The 20,055-nt window shown below is 48.4% G+C and overlaps 6 protein-coding genes across 6 annotated transcripts; 3 read left to right on the top strand and 3 right to left on the bottom strand.

Moving 5' to 3' along the window:
* Nucleotides 1–1,213: 1,213 nt before the first annotated feature.
* On the top strand, nucleotides 1,214–3,183 carry F5B22DRAFT_584916 (glycoside hydrolase superfamily). Its single transcript, XM_047973464.1, has 4 exons — nucleotides 1,214–1,236; nucleotides 1,297–1,592; nucleotides 1,702–2,607; nucleotides 2,736–3,183. The coding sequence occupies exons 1-4, from the start codon at nucleotides 1,223–1,225 to the stop codon at nucleotides 2,828–2,830; spliced, it is 1,311 nt and encodes a 436-aa protein (XP_047835599.1). The 5' UTR covers nucleotides 1,214–1,222; the 3' UTR covers nucleotides 2,831–3,183.
* F5B22DRAFT_148321 (uncharacterized protein) lies at nucleotides 3,100–4,277 on the bottom strand. Its single transcript, XM_047969119.1, has 2 exons — nucleotides 3,296–4,277; nucleotides 3,100–3,109 (listed from the first exon to the last, which is right to left on the bottom strand). The coding sequence occupies exon 1, from the start codon at nucleotides 4,185–4,187 to the stop codon at nucleotides 3,663–3,665; it is 525 nt and encodes a 174-aa protein (XP_047835598.1). The 5' UTR covers nucleotides 4,188–4,277; the 3' UTR covers nucleotides 3,100–3,109; nucleotides 3,296–3,662.
* A 174-nt stretch (nucleotides 4,278–4,451) lies between these two features.
* Nucleotides 4,452–5,982, top strand: F5B22DRAFT_148526 (uncharacterized protein). The gene is made up of 2 exons (XM_047969120.1): nucleotides 4,452–4,980; nucleotides 5,120–5,982. The coding sequence occupies exons 1-2, from the start codon at nucleotides 4,715–4,717 to the stop codon at nucleotides 5,727–5,729; spliced, it is 876 nt and encodes a 291-aa protein (XP_047835597.1). The 5' UTR covers nucleotides 4,452–4,714; the 3' UTR covers nucleotides 5,730–5,982.
* A 244-nt stretch (nucleotides 5,983–6,226) lies between these two features.
* F5B22DRAFT_641386 (uncharacterized protein) lies at nucleotides 6,227–7,213 on the bottom strand (the record flags this gene model as incomplete). Its single annotated transcript, XM_047977981.1, has 1 exon — nucleotides 6,227–7,213. One exon carries the CDS (start codon nucleotides 7,211–7,213, stop codon nucleotides 6,227–6,229), a length of 987 nt encoding a protein of 328 aa, XP_047835596.1.
* An 8,801-nt stretch (nucleotides 7,214–16,014) lies between these two features.
* Nucleotides 16,015–17,254, top strand: F5B22DRAFT_148301 (uncharacterized protein). The gene has a single exon (XM_047969118.1). It carries the CDS (start codon nucleotides 16,309–16,311, stop codon nucleotides 17,080–17,082), a length of 774 nt encoding a protein of 257 aa, XP_047835595.1. The 5' UTR covers nucleotides 16,015–16,308; the 3' UTR covers nucleotides 17,083–17,254.
* On the bottom strand, nucleotides 16,856–18,291 carry F5B22DRAFT_148296 (uncharacterized protein). The gene is made up of 2 exons (XM_047969117.1): nucleotides 17,534–18,291; nucleotides 16,856–17,480 (listed from the first exon to the last, which is right to left on the bottom strand). Exons 1-2 carry the CDS (start codon nucleotides 18,120–18,122, stop codon nucleotides 17,089–17,091), a joined length of 981 nt encoding a protein of 326 aa, XP_047835594.1. The 5' UTR covers nucleotides 18,123–18,291; the 3' UTR covers nucleotides 16,856–17,088.
* Nucleotides 18,292–20,055: the final 1,764 nt, after the last annotated feature.

The raw sequence follows: 20,055 nt of genomic DNA, 5'->3' as shown, positions 1-20,055 counted from the left end.
CACTACTGTTGTCCCTTATTGGCTTGTCCAGGACCAGCTGGTTAGGTAGATTATAAACCAATTGATCCAATCCCTAGATGACTTCGATCACATCCGAGTACCAATCAGGCAGTCCCATCCGTATCCTAGAGCGAATATATTAGTCCAGGCTGACTTGAGTACCAAAGACTGCAATGCTCTTAGAATATCGGGTGGACAGCTTGCGGTGCGTTTTATTATTGACCCAAGCTAGGATGTCACATCTCATGGCAATAAGCTGACATTGAGCTTCTGGGTTGGTACCCAAACTGGGTATTAAAGAGGACTGGAAGCACAAGCTAGACGAGGTGATCACAGGAGATAGGACATTCTGCGTAAACGCTTCTAGATAGAGTATCACTTGGTTTATCAACACATTCCTCCCTGCGGGGTACGGCATCAAGTCAATATAGGGAACATAGCTTATTACGATCTAGCGTAAAAAATTACTTTTATTCGTCAAGTGTGTATTTCGTGGCAAAGACAGACTTAGAAATTCTGACTGAAAAATCTCGATCTCGATCCCCTTCGCTCTACCGTCAACGTCAGAATACAAGTCATTCTCACGTACGTCGAACTCCAGCCCAAAACCGATCAACCTCTACGCCACCTACTACAATGACTAAGAAATGGCAAGATGATACTGCAATTCCACGTTAGATAAATTCGTATCTCAAACCTAGTGTGTGCTTTTCTTAACCTTACTTAAGCCCAGAGATCAGGAACGTAAAGAAGCAAACAACTGCTGTAAACGCCCAGGGTGAAACTGTTACAATCGTATCCCTTATTCTCCTCACATGAAATGCCATATCATCGAATTAACTCATTATGCTGAAAAGTCCTATAACTGTCACTTTCCATGATAAAATACTGGAATATTGGTGACGGCGGCATGTCACGCGCGCAGCTCATGTGATTCCCCTATTCAACCCTTAGTCCCACGTCGAATATCCCCTTGTTGATCTCCTCGCTATCCCTTAAAAACTGTCGAGCTTGCTGTATATATATTCCCTCTGGTTCCTGTTCTCTGCATATAGGCTCGAGAGCCACCGAACAGACTCCAGTTCTAACCACACCACAACAACCGCCCTCTTCATTGATACAAATTCACTTCACTTCCTGCAATATGCATCTATCAAGACTCCTCCTGACCTGGGTCAGCGTTTTGAGCCTGGCTCTTTTCACTCATGCGTTCCGTAACGTCATGTACATTGACGAGTAATTCACATTGCCATTACCTGTCATATGAGAACATCTCAAATTAACACTTGTTCATAGATGGCATCCGATGATCCCAGATAATCGTACTATCACCGCTGGTATCACTCACGTAATCATGGCATTTATCGATCCAAAAAACTTCTCGACGACAACCGATTATTCCCCCAGCCCCGTTATCATGCAAGTTCAAGATTTGCGACATCACTTCGACAATGGTACAAAAATCGGAATTGCTCTCGGTGGTTGGGGCTCTTTCAGCGACGGTTTCAGCGATGTAGCGACAGAACAGTACCGGGCCGGGTTTTCAGCCAACTTGGCTCAATGGATGGACCGACAAGGCTACGATTTCGTGGGTAAGTAATATCTAATTTTTGGAAAACCACAAACCAAACATACCGAGACCCAGCTCCAAGTCCCCATCAACAATTCAAACTAACTGCTGGACTAATTGCCGTATTTTAGATATTGACTGGGAATACCCCGGCGGGAACGGGGCTTCACAGCCATCAAACGCCACGGCAGACATCGAAAACTTTCCGCTGCTCTTGGACGCAATCAAGAAGGCACTCAAACCCGGAAAGAGCGTTAGCATCTCGGTAGCTGCTACTCCAATCGGCATGGGAGCCTTCAAGTCTGCCGAGAAGACAAAGTCCACCTGGGAGACCGTCGATTTTGTCACAATTATGGCATATGACTACGTCAATCGAGCGAGCAAAAGGACAGGACATCATACCGATGTTGAGGGATCCAAAGCCGCGGTCCAGAGGTACATCGACCTTGGCCTTCCTCCGGAGAAGATAAACCTCGGCTTCCCCTTCTACGCCAAGTGGTTCCAAGTCGAGGACAATTGCCACAATCTAACGACTCCCGACAGCTGCGAGATCGTGCCTGCTCAAGACGCAGATGGAGCAGACAACTACAAAAGCGGTGTCCTAACTTTTGAGATGAAGAACGTACAACCCCCTCCATTACCAGCTTCACTGGAGCTGACTGTAGATGCAACCTGTGGCGTCCACAATAACACTGCTACTACCAAGAAGTGCGCAGATGGATACTGCTGCTCTCAGGACGGCTGGTGTGGCAATACAACTGCGCATTGTCTACCGCTTTGTCAGACCGGATATGGCGAGTGTCGCGGCCCGGATGCCATTGCGTCTTTTAAGCGCGCGAGAGAAAACTTCAAGTACGACGAGGGTAAAGGGGCGCTCTGGTACTTTGATGAGACGACTAGCCCGCGACTTTTCTGGACATGGGAGAATACTGACCTGATGTCGCGCAAGTTTGACGAGATTGTCAATAGTCCAGCGAACAAACTCGGCGGCGTAGCGGCGTGGTCTCTAGGAGAGAACTCTGCTGGATGGATGCATGGTAAGTGACGTTCAATTATCTAATTCCCCATCCATTCTTTGGCAAGTTCGGGTCCCACTGCTCTTGCTCCTGACACTTGAGTCGGTTTTCATGCTTTGTGAGGTACTTACTAACTGACTTACAAATAGTGCTACAAATGCAGAACATGACACGATTGCGAAGCTCGGATAACCAGAGTGAGGGCGAGGGAATGGGAATAGGAGAGTGCCCACGCCTTCCTTGAAGCAGTTGCCAGGGGAAGCTAGAGGCCAATGGGCATTCCTGTTCCGAAGGGACTAGCATGTATTCGTTAGGATAAGCTATGCCCTAGATTTCTATATTCAAGACTCGAAGGCATTGGGTTAGTTTAAATACAGTGCTTACTATATGACAATCACTATGCGCTACTTACCTGGTATGGGAAAAGACTTAACAATCAACTGTGCAGACTGAGTTGGATACAATGTGTATCAATGCTGAGCTACATAGTAGCCCCTTCACATTTCTTTCATGGACACGATATCTTCTGTATACCGCTACGTATTAGTATATCCAGGCCTATAATATAAAAATACTCCGCAAAGCGATATGAAGAACTGGAGGCGGTGTACTACTAAGTTGATGACTAGGTACCTACTTTGCCTACTCGGTGAGCATCTCACCCTTTGTTTAAGAGGTGGCGAACCTACCCTGGTATAATCTTACTTACATAGTACATAGCGGTTGTCTTGAAAATATCTCAGAGATCTTAACTTTCGCTTTCTCTATAAGTATAGAAATTTTTCTTCTTCAATAATTGCGTGCATTATAGCTACACACACGTCTAAGTAAGCAAGGTAGCACGGACAGACTGGGTTCTTGCGTTTATCACCTGACCATCCAAATAGTGAGACATTGTTTGCCTACCTACATGAGGATTATACGTAGTTCCACTTGGCCTGCACCTTTGCGCCTATGCTAATGTTGACAGTACGTTCTGGTCTTCAACTTCCGTTGTTCTAAGTGTTACATACTGCCAGCAGAGACCACAAGCAGCAAAAGCTTTCAGGGATTGGGTTGCACTACCAGTCTAGCTGCTATCGTGTATTATAACGGGTTGGTATAGCCAGGGTGATGAACATTATAGGCGTGTGCGCACGGAATATTCCGTCTAAGAACTGTACTTGCTTTTTATATGTATACCTACTTAGGTATGTATTATGGCAGTTGCTTCTAATAGGGTGCTGAATGCGAGAGACGGCACGCGATGTCAGCATCTCGGACCTGCCCCGCGCCAGTTGGTTGAAACCGTATAGACAGTAAGCAATAGGAAGAGAAGAAAGAGGTCCTGTCATCCCTGTTATAGTATGCCCAGAGCCGAGGCGAAGCCCTACACACTCTTTTGCACGATTCGCGTGACGGCAAACTGCCCCCAATCTATTATAGGTAAGCAACCCCAACACGACCAGGCACAGCATCATGCGCGTGAGATATTGCAGGATAACGCGGTACACAGGGAGCAAAGACGATGGTCGCCGTCGAAATCTACCGCGAAGCCTACCGACGTAATAAGGCTGCTTATGTGCAGCAGCAGTGGACCAATACAGCTCCTTGTATTCCATGCATACCAAGAGTCGCGATGGCCCCCAAATATTGGAGAAGGGTCTGCTGCAATGAGGCTGTCTACCCGATTATCATATCATATCGTATCAGCTTCGAGAATCCGGAAGTAGTGGTATGCAGTGTATGGGTAGCGCATAAATTCTCGCTCTCGCATTCGACAACGTGTCTGAATCTAGCCCGTTATACTGCAGCTAATAGCACAACTCGTGCAAGTTTCCTGCCTGCTGCCTGCAGGGTGGCAGCACGAAAGGCAGAAAGGCGGAATATGATGACCAGGTCAGAAGTTCCTGATTCGTGCTTCGAGGCTCTGCTTATGGTGCGGAGAAGCTTAGCGATGCATCCGTATATCCTATCGCTCTTATCATTGATCCTAGGGGGGTGAGAACTGAGTATTAATGCCAATGGCCTGCCACTCATAGGATTACCGAAGCGGGATGAGAAAGTCTCAAATCATGAGCTACGGATGTGAGCCGCCAAGTCATCCTGCCCTAACAGTCATAGCACACCATTTGCCTTCTGTTCCCCCATGCGCATAATGGCAGATATGATGAAGCCAGAAACTCTGGAGCCAATTGAGGCGGAATTCTCAAAGCCGCCTGGAAACCTGCTTGCCGCATCGTACTGCGCAACGGTCATCTCTAATCTAGAGGGTTGGAAGGGTGTTGTACTGTTTCAAGTGAAAGAGCATAAAAGCCTTGCAATTGAGCAACTCGACACGCGCGTTCGACGTCTTGAGAATATGGATGGAATCAGCCCACCTCCGCCGATGGATATACCATCCTGGGATTCACTGTGAGCTCTCCCTGGAGTTGATTTGACTATTCTCAAAAGTCTCCCTTCCGGACTGTTTGTTATACGTACAGCTGGTTATCGTTCGAGAAATCTTATAAGTAGCTTTTGAGATGGTGACTGCTGACCTGGGGCGCTTTAGTACATGGCGCATAGCACGACTTCACCGCAAGATGCCAGCGGGGCCGGTGAACAGGCTCACCGGTGCGCCGACATGCATTACGCCGACTCTGGACTTGCTAAACAGTGTCACGACTTCGTTGGGGGGGACGGGGATGATGTCCTGGCCCGCGTTCAGGGGAGAGGAGGCCCTCGAAAGCGATGACCTCCTCCAGACGGCGGCACAATTCCTAGGCTACATTGCGGGTCAGCGGCGCTTCAAGGTCGTCGGCTCATTCGATCTCAAGCAGAACTGCAAGCTCGCGCTCAACCTATCCCTCGATCCAACTATGAACCACTGTGGTGGGCCTGCCTTCCCCATGGCGAGGCTTGTTATGCCACCGAGGCCAGCGATGCCTCAAAAAGGATGCTGTGGATGCTGTTCCTGCTCCTGCCACTCCCCAAGCCCTAGTGTACTAAGATGGATGACGGGAAAGTATGACCAGGAGAAACGAGCGAAGCGGACAGGCTTTAAGGCCCGTATTACTAAGGCATTTAGGAAGCTGGCATTTTGGCGTCGAGACAACTACGATGACACAGATAGTGACGCTTCTTCAATCACTACGAGGACTTCGTCAACCTTTTGGAACTAAGCGAAGAGGTATGGTAACGTTTTGGTTCGTAATTCTTAAATAGGAGACGAACGCCGAGGACGTGTCGATGATGATGATGAATTAGGGGTCGCTTAGAATCCCCCATCACCGACCGACATTGGGGTTTAAGTAGAATTTCTTTGAATATGAACACGATCATTCTAATTTGTCACTGTTTGATACCTCCGCTGTGTTCAATATGAAGTTAGTCTTGTTTTGGAAGGTTGTATCCCCTTCGCTGAGATGTTGCAACGATGAGTAAGACCGCGGCAGCATGTTCTATTTATAATATATGTGACATAGGTACTCCATAAGAGGAAGGAGGAATTGTGCCACCCGTCTCCGAAACGCCAGGTCCTGTCAATTCAAACATTAGATATTTATTAAACACTATGCTCTGGTCTTCGCAGACCAGTTGGTTTCCTGTAGCATTACCGCGCGCCCTTTATTCTTTATCCAACAAACCCATAAATCGGGTTACGCAACCCGCTCGAGAATTATCTATATGTCCCGCCGTCCGAAGAATGCGAAGGAGCTAATGGTGACAGGTCACCTCTTCCACTCTGAGAATTATATGTTGCCGGCGAAACCCCATCCGGCGTGGCGCGCCCGTTCGCATGCGCCGGTACTCGATCGGAATATCCCAGATATCCTGGGGTAGCTGGAAGTTCGACGGGATTCGTCCGCGACCCCGACTCTGCCCCTAGTTCCGCCAGGAGAGGAACACCGGCGGCCCTGCCGTTCTTGTCTTCGCTACCCGTATAGCCTTGCATCCCGTATGCCGCGGACTGTTTCCAAGCAACGGGGGCCAACTCGGCAGCTGTATGTTGCATGTTATCCTGTGCGTACTCGTTGGTCATGGCGAATGAACCCGGCCCGCCATATGAGGATCCGGCTCCTCCACCAGACACCTCGTTGCTATGAATTGAGTGTGCAGAGCGCCGACGCCTTTGGTACGCCCATATAAACCACGCTGCGAGGCCAGCTGCGATCGCGCCGAATCCAACGCCTACCCCGATGCCAATCTTAGTGCCTGTGCTGAGCCCGTCGTCCGTCTCTTGTTGGCCTGGGGAACCGGTCGTGCTTGGAGTTGTCGTCGTCGAGCTCGCAGTAGGACTTGGAATTGATGTAGTCTGCGTGGCAGCGGTAGCAGCAGCCAAGAAAGCCTGTTTTGACACGGATAGAGTAACTCCTGTCCCTTCGCAATTGTTGCTCAGCGTCTCATAGACAGCGTTAAGGTCCGAGGGACTTTCTTTGGCGACACAACCCGCAGTATTATATATGAAGTTGTTTTTATTTTTACACAGGCAATTGTTGAGTTCGGCTCCGGTCGCTCCTGAGCTGCAACCGGCATCGTCCGCTGAATCGTACAGGCATGACTGAGCTCCTTCAGGGTAAGACGAAAAGTCGTTCTCTATGGCGAACGCGGAACCCGTCTGGAGAAGCAGGACGAGGAGCAGAGGAGTAGGGAGTGAAGCCCTCATGTTTCGTCAAAAGTCGTCAGTCATCCAATATTCGAGTATACGATAATATGGCAGCGATTGTCTCCAAACTGGTGGTTAGGTAGGTATCGGTTTCAGTTGTTGTACTCCGGAGGCGCGAGTGAATCTGGGGTAATTGGTAATATCTATCGCATTCCCTCCACGCGAGCGTAGGATGGAAAGAAATCTGTGAGACGTGAACTGCTTAGGTGCTGTTAGTCCATCTAGTGTACCACCGGGCCAGCCTCTACGCCATTCGTCCCCCACATAACTTCAGACCAATACATACAGGACAATCATTCGCGTGGCGCTGCCATCGGCTAGTAACAGGTTGTAAGACCGGGCGCTGACCGACCGGAGTATGAGCTGGCGAAGGGCTGTTGGCTTGATCAGCTACGGCGTAAGGTGGCAGCTCACAGGACAAGGACTCGTATCGCTACCTCTAAGCTACCAACAGCCACAGATCTTCATCCGAACGGCCCAGCTGTAATTGTTCTATTTAAGGCAGCGAGGTATATGATTCGCTTACGACTCTGTCTCATTTACGGCTGCGTCTTGTCCCGCTTTTCACCCGACAATCTTTACTTAGCCAGGTTAGATACTCTCAATAAGTAAAATGGTCAGTTTTACCGTCAGAGCGTCATATCCACAGTGCTGGCTCTGATGTTAATGGCTTTCCATCATTTGAACTGACGTCTATCCGATCATAAATGTTTTAAGTTCTACGGTCCCCAGTCACACAGTGCAAGAAGATCTTATAAGCTTATGTAGTTAGTAGGTGATGGTTCTCAAGTAACCAGCTTGCTCCTCTTCTCACCCACGGGATTATAAGCTCTCTTTAAAGGCATATGGCTGTTGTGCAGCCCCGAGTGAAATTACGATATGTTTCAAGTCCAAACCTTGGACACATTATGTGGATGGCATCACAATATGACAAGGACCGAAAAACAATGAAGCTACAGGCAACATGAGAGGGAAGCATGGATCAAGGCGTTTATAGTTTGTAGCACAAGTATATACTTGCATAAGCATCTAATGTACCAATGTTCCGCAATCCGACTTACTCCAGACCTTATCTAGACTAGTCGTGACATAGCATTGACTGACATATACACCGACGTGAGAGAGCATAGGGTAGAGCCCAATCCAAGGATGAAAGCCGTGAGCAGCCAACTAAAAGCCAAGAACTCCATCCATGAAGCCAGATGAATGGCGTATGTGGGTGATGATTTGTTTTGAGTCGTAGATCCGTGACAACAAAAGAAACCAAATCAAAAGTAGAAATTCGTTCCAAGCAGTGCCGTGCAGTTGGCGCTGGATTCAGGATATCATACAATAAGGGTGGTGGCGGTTGTGAGTAGGGGTGGGTATCGAGTGTTGGTAGTTACAGGTTGCTCACAAGAGCCAGGAGGTTCATAAATTCAATGTTGTTAATCATGGTGCGGACCGTGAACCCCATTAGGTAGCCTGCCTGGGGATTCTGTGTTCGTTCGGAACCCATTCACGAGATGCGTTTTCGGGGAGACCTGAGACGGTGATACATCGTCTCCAGTATCCTCTATTGGCTCATTCGAAGCCATGCTTTTCGGGGTCAAGTGAGTGAGGACTGCCTGTTTTTGTTGCTCCGTTAGAAGGTAGGTCAGATTTTGTTCAACGCAGAGACGTGCATAGTCAGGCTCGTCTGGTGTCACCTTAACTAAACCATGCCTCCTTGGTACCCTGTGTTCTGGGAAAGGTTCCCTGCTAGGCTTGCATTTTCCCGGTTTTTCTTCGCCAATGAGTTGACCATTGACATAGTATTTATTCCTTGGAGCAAAGTGACCCCTGCCAGCTGCATCTGGGTCTTGCTTCCATTTGCTTGGGCCGCTGAAAGTGAAGAGGGCCGTTTCGTTCTCTGGAAGTTCGCGGTAGCAAATAGAAAGTCTGAGATCTTTGAGATGGGGGACTGTTGGGACGATATTGAGGAAATCAGTTTCCTTTGATGCGGTCAGCACACCATTAGCAAACTGCGGCAGTAGAACTTACTTTTACGAAGAACATGTCTGTTTCAAGAAAGAGGTTGGCTGCCTCGCCACGAATTTGTTCCAGCTTTTTGTAACCAACAGTACGAGGGTCTGCACCGTAAAGATCTGGAAGTTGCTCTCCTAGGTGATAGAGTTTACTTTCCGTTAAAGCGTATCGATCCTGTTCTAAATGCCATATTACCGTCTTGGCAATACTGGACACAGGAATGCGTTCCCAGGAAGGGTCTATATTCGGTTAGCCCACATCCAGTCAAGTCCAGTCAGCGCAAGTGCTTACAATGCGATAAGGAGAGATCCTTCTCCCCTAGCAGCAGAGCAACCTGGGTGCTGAGAAGCCATTGGTCTCGCCCGCCTGCTTTGCCAGTTGCCGATGGATTGATAGTATCATATCGAACACCTTGGGCTTTAACAAAAAGCTCTGCGATCTCTCTTTGCTTAGGATTTGAACATCTATTAAGCCAACGTAAGAGTGGAGGCAATTTTGCGACGCGGATTCGCTCTTGTTCTGCTCGTTGCAGTTCAAGTTCACGTGCAACCCGTTCAGCTTCTTCACGTTCCCTTTCTTGACGCTCTTCTTCTTCTCGAAGACGACGGGCTTCTTCTGCCGCCTCTTTTTCACGTTGAATCCTTTTTTCCTCTTCTCGTTGCAGGCGTTCCTGTTCTAGCTGCTGTTGCCGTTGCTGTTCTTCACGTTGTTGCCGTTCTTGCTCTTCACGCTGTCGCCGCTCCTGTTCTTCGCGCAGCTTTCGTTCCTCCAATTCCTTTCTCTTGCGCTCCTCCTCTTCCTTTAGCTTTTTCTCTTCTTCAAGCCGGAGCTTTTCAGCCGCTTCCTTACGTTTTATCTCTTCGCGTTCAGAACGGGCCCGTTCCTCGGCTTCCAAGCGCTTCTTCTCAGCCTCTTGCTCTTTCCGCTTTACCTCTTCTTCCTGTTTCCTCTTTCCCCGTTCCTGGAGTTCATATTCGGCATCCTTCCGTCGAACTTCATCGTGAACAGACGCCTCAAACGGCGTTTTCCTCCGTTGCTTCTTCGCGTCTTCCTTTTCAGAGTTGACATGTATCTCTCCTTCCTCTTCAGACGCTTGTATTGAATCCCGCATCTCAACGTCGGGATCTTCGGAGGCAACGGTGATGCTCTTATCCGAGTTGTGTGGCTTTTCCTGTTCTCTGTGATCACGATTCATTTTCATCGGTTTTGAAGCTTCTTTGCGGTCGCTATCGGAGTTGCGTTGCCGGTGAATAGAATCACGGGATGGCTCTCGTTTAGTATGCCGGTTCTCAGGAGATCGAGGTTCAAGGTACCGTCTGTCTTTGGCATCAGAATCTAACTTTCGTCTCTTTACAGATGCACCGTTATCTTCCTTGTCAGCGAATCCACGCCGGGATGGGCTCGCACTTGAACGGTGTCTTTTCCCTGATGTGTCAGTAGTAGACAATCGCTCAGTTGATTCCTCCCGCTTTAATGTCTTTGTGCGGCTGAGGTGTTTTTCGCGATCCACTCGAGATTTTTCTGAAGACTCTTCAATTTTAGATTCGCTGCGGTCGATCCCCGAAACATTTGACGCCAAACTTTCACGGCGCTGCTTCTCCCGTTGGCCCTTTAGGTCCCTTCCTGATATCAGCTTCCGCCGTGGTTTTATAGCCTCCCCGTCAGAAGAACCTGCTACGTCTGGTTCGATCAACTTTGGCATACCCGAGTGTTTCGTCCTGACAGGCGAAATTTCCCGGTCCGATGAAGCGGTGTTCGAGCCCCGTTCATCTCTTTTAGGACGACCAGGCCCGCGTTTTGGCGAAGCATTCTCATCTTGATTGCCAAATGATAGTGAGCGACGCTTCTCTCTTGGACTTTTGGCAGCCTTGGTAGTATTGAGTTTCTTTTTAGGTTCAGAGTCACGAGGTGGGCTGGCTGATGTCCGGCGCTTCTGCAAGCGAGGCGCATCCGCAGTAAGTTCAGCACGATTTCCCCGTCTAGAATCCTGCTCAAACTCGCGTTCGCGCCGGTTGGGAGAGGACTTAGACTTTGAAGAACTCTTCGATCCTTTCTTAAACTGGTCATATGCTTCTTTTAAAATATGTTCCTCTTCTTTCCAATTCGGACCTTCCCGACGTCGAGCAATTTCATAATACGTTTGCCCCTTGTACTGCCGTGTCGGATTGAATCCATTGGCGTTTAGAAGTAGTTTGATAACCTCAATATTCTCCTGTCCAATGGCTGCGAGCATTGGCGTGCCATGTTCTATCGGGAGACCTGGTACCGGTCGAGGATCGGGGTTTGCACCACCCAAAGCAAGAAGAAGCTCAACAACTACATTATGGCCTCCTCGTGCCGCATTCACCAAAGCCTCGGGGTCATCGCAGCGCTCTTTGACCTGTAACACGCGCGTAACGGTCTCATTGTCACCACGAGCTGCCGCTTGCCGGAGAGTCTTGTCATCCAGATTCATATACAACAGATGATTGCTGGTCTTCGTCGAACGCACAGTTCCACCACGGCGCTTTTCTGCGAGAAGACTACCGATGGGGGCGACAGAGGAGTCGCGCGGGCTATCGGGCCCATGTGACGATAGAGCATCATGAAGATCCTGGGGTTGGTGATCTTCAGACGTGCGTCGCAACTCGCCCACGCGTTCTTTCGCTTCTCTCAATGCTGCACGAATCTCCTCTGCGTTATCTAGATCGTCTGGAACTTTTTCCAGAGGCTCGTGTCCTTCTGCATCAGCCTTCCGAGGATTGACTCCAGCTTTTAACAGCAGCTTGACCACACCTAGGTGGCCGTTCTCTACCGCGTCCAGAAGAGGCGTTTCTTTGTCACTATTACGGCAATCCAGGTTGCAGCCCGCCTCGATCAGTAGCTGAACAATATCCTCATGGCCATTCAAGGAAGCTACTTGTAAAGGAGTGTTCCCCGCATAATCGGCAAAATTCAGATCCTCTGGTCTTTCAGCAAGTCGTTTCTTGGCCGTCTCGTATTCGCCTTTGGCACAAGCCTTCGCAAACAGCGTCTGGCCATGGTTATCAACGTGCTTTTTGTGGCCCGGCATCCTAGCTGGAGATATTGTTGATTCACCCGTGATCGGGGTAGCAATATTTTTCAACTTGGAGCTCCGAGGGTGAGGGCTACCACTAGCAGAAGAATCATCTGATTGATACTCAGTCGATTGAAGCGGTGCAGGAACACGGCGCTTTTTGGTGCTTAAGCCATTCGAAGATTGAGAGGGCAACTGGGTAGAGACGCTGCGACGATGTATACGTGAAGGTGGAGAGGCGGAGCGATTTCTCGAGGCGAATTGTTTATCTGTATGTTTCCCGTACGATGTTTTGTGATCTTTATCTCTAACGCCAGCTGACGCATCAAGACCAGTATCCGAGATACGTGTTCTCCGAGCCTTGCGCATTTCTCCATCATCGTCTGATTCTGTCTTGACTGGTTTGCGTTTTCCTGGAGGAAGCCTCTCGACGGGTTTGAGCTCATCCTTGTGAGATGCCTTATGCGACCGTGACTTTGATGATTCGGACTCGGATTCGGATTGGCCGTCGCCAGACCTGCGACGTCTGTGCGAAGGTACGCTACTGGTGCGATTATGAACGAGTGGAGAATTAGGAGCAGAACCAGGTGCGGCAGAGTGATCCTTAGGTCGTGATTTCTCCTTCTCAGTAAGCCGTTTCTTCCTCCGCCCGAGTGAGATTGAGGTGGCATCATCGGAGTGACCACCATTGCGATCAACGTCTCTCGTGTCTTTCAAGGGTTTGCGGGGTCGGGGTATACCGTTCATTTCCTCATCACTCTTGTCTTCATGTTTGATGACCTTACGAGGCTTTGAGGGAGAGATGCTATCCTTACCAGGTAGAACGATCGTCTCCGCATCTGAGTTTTGATCGAGTGTGGCATCTTCGTCTACGGCGCTGGCCGAGGTTGTCACAGAGCGGGATTCCTTGACTAGAGACACAGATTTTTTATTCGTAGGAGATGCGAGGGCATTCGTCGCGGTCGCGGAGATCGGGTTTGATTTAGGGACTTCAGCGCCCGTGTCGGCTTCCTTTGGGGAAGCGAGCTGCTTCGTACTTGAGGACTCGGCAGCATTCTGCGCATCCATAGCATTTAACTCAGATACCAGGCTCTCATACAGTGCACCATGATGGCCGCTCGTCGACGACGTTGGCTAATGATCGCGTGGGCCGAAGCTGGAGGCCTATGGCAAGCGCACTTCGCAGTCGCTTGTTTCTCGTATCGCACGATCAGAGTGAGTCGGCGAGTCGCAAGTCGAACGGAGTGATTGAGAAGGGAACGAGGACGCCGGGACCAAGCAGGAGGCTATAAAGTTAAGCACTACAGTAAGGCAACGAGTCAAGCGTTGGAGACGAAGTTTATTGCTGCAAGGTCTGAATGCTGATTCGAGTTAGGAAATGGGAAATGGGAAACGACAGCGGATTGGAGAATGCTCGTTTGTGGATGGTGAGAAAAAAAAAAGTTGAATTTGAGAGAGTGGTCAACAAGTAGTGGGAAAGAATGGGATGCACAAGAGCAACAGACAGAAGAGAGTAGGTTAGTAAAGAGTCCGAGTTCGAGTTAGGAGTGTTTTGGCAGCAGGCGGTACCGTAGATTAGGTAGAGTGGCAGCGTCTTGACAGTACCTACTACAGTACCTATTACAGTACTTAGGTAGGTACATACAAGGTATGTAGGCACTAAGGAGGTAGGTACTGTAATCCGACGCTGGCAGAGACGAGGCCACCTACCTGCACTAGAGTAGGTAGCTGACCCATCCACCATCCATGGAAAGAAAGTGTTCAAAGTGTCAAGTCATAGAAGACGTGCAGGTTAATTATAGGGGCCACAATAAGTGCAGTAGTGTACAATGCCACTACCTGCTCTGCGGTTAGTCCCTGTACGTCCGAATCGTTAGTTCAGATTTCATGTATATACAATACCTAAATATACATACAATCAGGCTCAGTAGAGAGTAGAGACCGTACTCACACATTACTACTTATGTACCTAGTATAGACATCGACTTGTCCGTAGGCAGGCGACTGCGATAAGTAGACATTAGGTAGAAAATGACGAAGAGATATACAGGTTAGTGCAACAACAGCAACAATGTCCCTACTTCGTAGGTAGATAGATACCTAAGTACATATGTATGTATGTATAGCCCGAATACCTACTTGGTGTCTTGTGTTCCACGCGAGCCACGCAACGCCTATTTACGCATACAGAAGGTGTGGCGGGCAGTAGCTAACGTAAGCGCACTAGACTTAGTTGGGCTAGATGAAATAGTGCAGGGGCACTAGAGGTTGCCAGGACCGAGACTACATACCTAGTAGTACCACCTCAGATAACCCATATGTACACCTGTAGTAAGTACCTATATCTGCTCAGGTGTACCTAGGTACTTTTGATGCAGCGTGCTGCTGGTACTACCTACACTGCCTCCTGGATGGTCTCATTGCAGGCTCATAGCAGGATGTTCTTCTTGACAATATGACATAGCAGCGCCTCGTCCACCGACAGCAGCTTATCAGCTTTGTGCATTTACTTCCATAGTAGTTGCATGTGCCTGGGAAGAGAATATCAAGGTACAGTATTTTACACTGTATAATAAGTATAGGATCTGTACAGGACAATCCTAAGTGGGGTCACTATTCCCCTTATAGGCTATGTACACATTAGAGCGGGACATGCTATACTAGATACTAGCTATATGTGGTTAGCTTTGTTTACCGCCCACCCAGTCTGCTACAGTGCGATAGGGTGCTGACCACAGCATGTATCTCAGTACTTGGTATCAGCAACTACATTCCTAAGTAGCGCTGTATAATGCTCTGACTGCTGTACCACACCAGCAACACCAGCATCACGACAGCAGTACATACCTACATATGCAGTACCTGGGTCAAAAGTATCTAGGTACATCGGTAGGTACATATGCTACTCTACTTAGGACAGTTTAGACAGTGTTTCAATACTGTCTTGGTTGAGTCCCAGCCAGCCCGGCCTGCTCCAGAGTCCAGCATGATGTTGCGTCGCCTGGGGGCCGATAATTGGCCGCAAGCCTGCAGACAAGGCCGGTATTGCCGCAAAATTGCCTTTGCTCGCCCCTGTTCCAGCTGGCGCCTCCCCCCCTCGAGCCCCCTCTCTGCTCCCGGCCGCCCTCCAAGCCAGCCAGGGCGAGCGAGGGCGAGAAAAACCAAGAAAACTTCGCAACGTCCCGCCCCTCCTCTCCCATTCTCTGCCCATTCCCACCATTCCCACCATTTCCCACCAACCTCGCACCACATCTCTTCCCATCAACCACCACTCTGACATTTACTAGTAGCACTCTGATCATCTCCTTGCTGCCTGTTTGTCCGACTGTTGCCTCCGCCTCTGCATCTTCCTCTTTTCCCTCCTCGCCCGCCCCCCCCTTCTCCTTTCACATCTCTGTTCATCATCCACCGGTATCTATCTACCTTACCTACCCTACCCTACCCATCCGTCTTCCTAGCTGAGCAGGTAGGTAGGTAAGTAGGCAAGTAGGCAGGCAATCGGTAGCTTCTATCTGCACAGAGTGTTGTTCCTGTAGTTGGTTCAGGTTTATTGGGAGCTCACCTGCTTCCCGCAGGCTGCCGGGTTTCTGTTCTTACCACTTCGTCCAGCCCTCTGCCGGATCTGCCTAGTGCCTCGTCCACTACATACCTACAAACAATTGCCAGTCGCCAGTGTCTGAATCCTGCCACAAAAGCGGCTCTCGGCGCATACAGAAGCGATCATCAAGGCTAGCACAATAACCTGGTTCTGCCTGGTTGTCTTCCGCCCCCACCCTTGGGCGATCTCGTTTCTATTGCATCACTACGTTTCAGGGATAGGTGCCACTCACCCTCGCCTACGAGTCCAGTACGATCCTAGAGCACAAATACTTCACAGTGCCATCCATCACCGACAGGTCTAAGATTTCTGTTTTCGACATCGGTAACACTAGCTGATCCCTGCGTTTGTTCCTTTCGATTGTAATTCTCATTCCGGAGGCGAGAGGAAACGTGGTCAAACCTGAAGCATTCACTCCTGGTACCCACTTTATCCAGTCATTTACTCACAGGAATGGACACATCGTCGAGCAGACCTCTACTCCCGCAGTCGCTTGATGAAGCACGAGTTCTTCAGCTCCCTCGTGCTGCTTTCTATATCTCAGAGTTCATTACCGAGGATGAGGAGAAAGTCTTACTAGAGAAGATAGCATCTGCCCCGAAGCCTCGGTGGAAACAGCTGAGTCGACGTCGGTTACAGACCTGGCCGTCAGACCTTATCAACAACAAACTGGTCGACGCTCCGCTGCCTTCATGGCTCGAAGAGCCTGTCCTCACACGGCTGCTATCACTCTGTTTGAAGGAAGGCGTAGCCTCCCAGTCGCACATCTTTGAGGACAGTCCTCATAAGCGACCGAATCACGTTCTCATTAATGAGTACCCACCGGGTATCGGCATCATGCCACATAAAGACGGTGCTGCTTATCATCCAGTGGTTGCGACTGTGAGCCTCGGTGCAACCATATGTCTAAACATCCATGAAATGAAGAAAGAAGGCACCCTTAACAAAACTCCAACTTGGAGAATTCTACAGGAACCCAGAAGTATTCTAATCACAACCTCGGATCTCTATACAGATTATCTCCATGGTATTGACGATATAGTGGAAGACACTGAGCTCTCGGAGCTGACGATTGCTAATTGGTCCCTGCTAAGGTTGGGCTCAACCTTCCACGACGGCAAAAATCCTCGTCAAACGCGTACCAGTTTGACATATAGAGACGTCCTGAGTGTCTCCAAGTTGGGAAGCAAATTCATGCTCAACAACAGCAGAAGAACATTGACTTGAACTAACTCAGAAGATAATGGGTATCATTCTCCACTTGCCTTGCACTTTGTCGCTGCCAAATTTCTCGCCATACCACAATTTGGTTCCATGTGCAGTGACACCGAGATTGATCGAAACGAACAGCGTAGCGCAAATGACAGTCCGATTATAAAGCTGACCTTGGGGGGCGGCCATGACTGCCAATGACAGATATAGCAGACATTCACAGGTATAATGCGGGCACACCAAGTACCGAAACAAACCATTGTGAGGCAGCGAGTATTTCTTCAATCCAGACAGATATCGGTGACATCGATATTGCATAAGCCATGCAACTAGAAATACGAAGCTCGCGGTTATCACTTTCAGTCGCGGGAATCCAATGTTAGGACAGTCTGGGCCGGAGCATTGTACTGATTCTGTATCATGGTCAAACTAAGGTGAGGAATATATCGGCAGTAGTAGAACTTACGAGCTCCTTCGACCCAGATTGATACACTTGTGCATAAGTAGAAAGCCATACCCAGGAGCCAATGCACAATCCACATTCTAGAAGACGAGGATTGTAGTACGACCAAATGCTCATACAAGCGTCTCGCTCCTTGAAGGCCCATACAAAACCAAACTAGAACAACTTGTTCCAGAGCCATGGATGGTGGAAATTTAGAGAGCTGTTTCCTTGCGATGAACTCGAACACAGTTCCGTGGCTGACAAACTGTACCGCCCAGTATATAGTGCAGGATATAGAAAGAATATAGAAATGAATGAACCACGAATGCGGAATCATGCCCATAGACGTGAGACGAGAGATAAGATGGTAGAAAGCCCCTCTGTTGATGTCGTCGAGTCCTCGATGAGTGCCTTTGCAAGTTTCGCCATCAGCTGAAGCTGGTGTGTCCTGAGAGCTTCGTGCACCATACTGGATCAGCAGCCGCTGTGCTGCGTCAGGTACCGCCGCAACTGCTAGCACGGTCGCCGCGCTCAGAACATAGAAAAGTTGGCAGATTTCTGCCGGGCTTAAATCGGTGACAAAGTCACAGACATGGGCTACCGCTGCCATGTCACCGTAGTAGATAGATGAGAACTTTTGACTCGATTCGTATCGACTCCTGAAGTTAAGGACATCAAAAGTTTTTCATGTTATAGGTACCTAGGTACTGTACGACCTCTGCAAGACAGGATGAATTGTATATGCAATTATAGGATTATGCGTATATGCGTTATATCGGTGTGTTTAAGAGAAGTATGTCGTTGAGCGCTTGACGGATGCTACAGGAATCCCAGATTCCTACGTTTGTGTGTATATAAGTGTTTTAAGTTTTTATTGGATATAGGTATTGTCGAAGTGATTGTTCGTATAAGGATTCGGAGCTTTATGGCGAGGTCTCGATTGAACATCACTAGGGCCTCTCATCTAGGTTGCAGTATTCATCCGGGACATTCATAGTCATCGATGCGTGTCATATAATCTTGCCTTTCTATAGGTTTGCTTAATATTTACATGAAGGGACATATTACATGCCTTGGTTCCCATCTTGAGGAGTAATACAAGTTGCTTAGGTGCTGACTGATATATCTAGGTGTGTATGTGGGTATGCCAGACAAGTCGTGACCCTTTCACGGGAAAACGCACAATCTTGAAGATTCTCCCACTGTCAACAAAGGAAAGGGTCATTTGGCTCCGGTCTTGTTGTTGGAAGCTATCAGGGTGGTTACTAATATCTGATTCCCGAGGACTCACATTACCCCTCTAGCCTTCACTTTCCCCTTTGATCCTATCGTGGATAATGATTTGTTAATACCGTGTCGATCAACCATCTAAAGTTTTCCTCTTGCGTTCTTCTACAGTTCCATGTTACTTCCCCCTTAGATGTCATTCCTTGCGATCTTTCAACGTTTCTAGCATGAGAATCCAGTGAGGCTACGATTTGGTTGAAGAACCTAGAAGTATTCTCCCAACTTTAACTCTCATTGACGAGCTAGTAATTCAGACCTTTTCCCTATACACTTGTGGACATATCTGGAGAGGGGTGTATATGATTGGAACTGAATGATTTGGGAAATGTCCGGTTTATACAATATTACTAGCTTGATTTGCTGTTCGTTGTCCTCGACATAAGGATGAGAAGGAGCCTAAATTATTAGACCAAGTTAACTATTTCAGACCCCAATTTCGAGTACAGTGACATGTCAAAATGATGTGACTTGTGGGCCAGTTATCTTTTCCACTAGTGAGATGGTACGTGTTTTGGTGGGCGGGAAAGCTGATATGAAAGCTCGAATAAGTATGAAGCGCTCAATAACCTTTTGCTACTTCTTATATATGGCTATGCGGGTCTCTGGAAGTCCTTACTACTGCTTTCTGAGGCCCGTCCTGTCCACGAAACGGGGCAGTGGGAAATGGCCGGTAGGTTAGGAATTCAAATTTGAAGTAGACTTTGCCCTAGAACTTATAGGTCTGGGTAAAATCATGTTTAGAAACATGCTAATCATATATTGCTATTTCAAAAGCGGGTTTCTTACGGATGCGTTACTTTAGCCCGGTTAATGATATTTGTTTCTGCAAGAGTTGCTTAATCTCCTCTCAGAATTATAGTATGGCTATCTAGATAAAGGCTGGCCATCTCTGTACTCTCACAGCCTTATACCATAAGGCTGCATTCCATACCTGGTGAGTTCTCAAGTCCCTGGCCAATCAGTATATAAATTAAAATATCTGACTCTGAGTATAACATTTCAGCTAAGTGTATGATTTCGCTTTCACGGGATACCGCCATTATGGGAGCATATCTTAGCTTTATATGCAAACTGCAACGATGGATGACATAGGTTCACAACCCCCCTAGAGAGAGCCCCTATGGTTGAAAGGTAATCATAAATCAAACCTTGAACTCATGTTGTAAGCATTCGCAATTCTCCGTTAAAAGAAAACTCTATCGAGACTACCACATTATTCCCTCTATACAACAGAGACTCTCGGCATAAATAGCCTG

This window comes from Xylaria bambusicola (genome assembly GCF_022495145.1).
Source record: "Xylaria bambusicola strain CBS 139988 unplaced genomic scaffold F5B22scaffold_2, whole genome shotgun sequence".
Classification (NCBI taxonomy): Eukaryota; Fungi; Ascomycota; class Sordariomycetes; order Xylariales; family Xylariaceae; genus Xylaria; species Xylaria bambusicola.
Note: the sequence above shows the minus strand (reverse complement) of the source record. Positions and strands in the feature narration are given on the sequence as shown.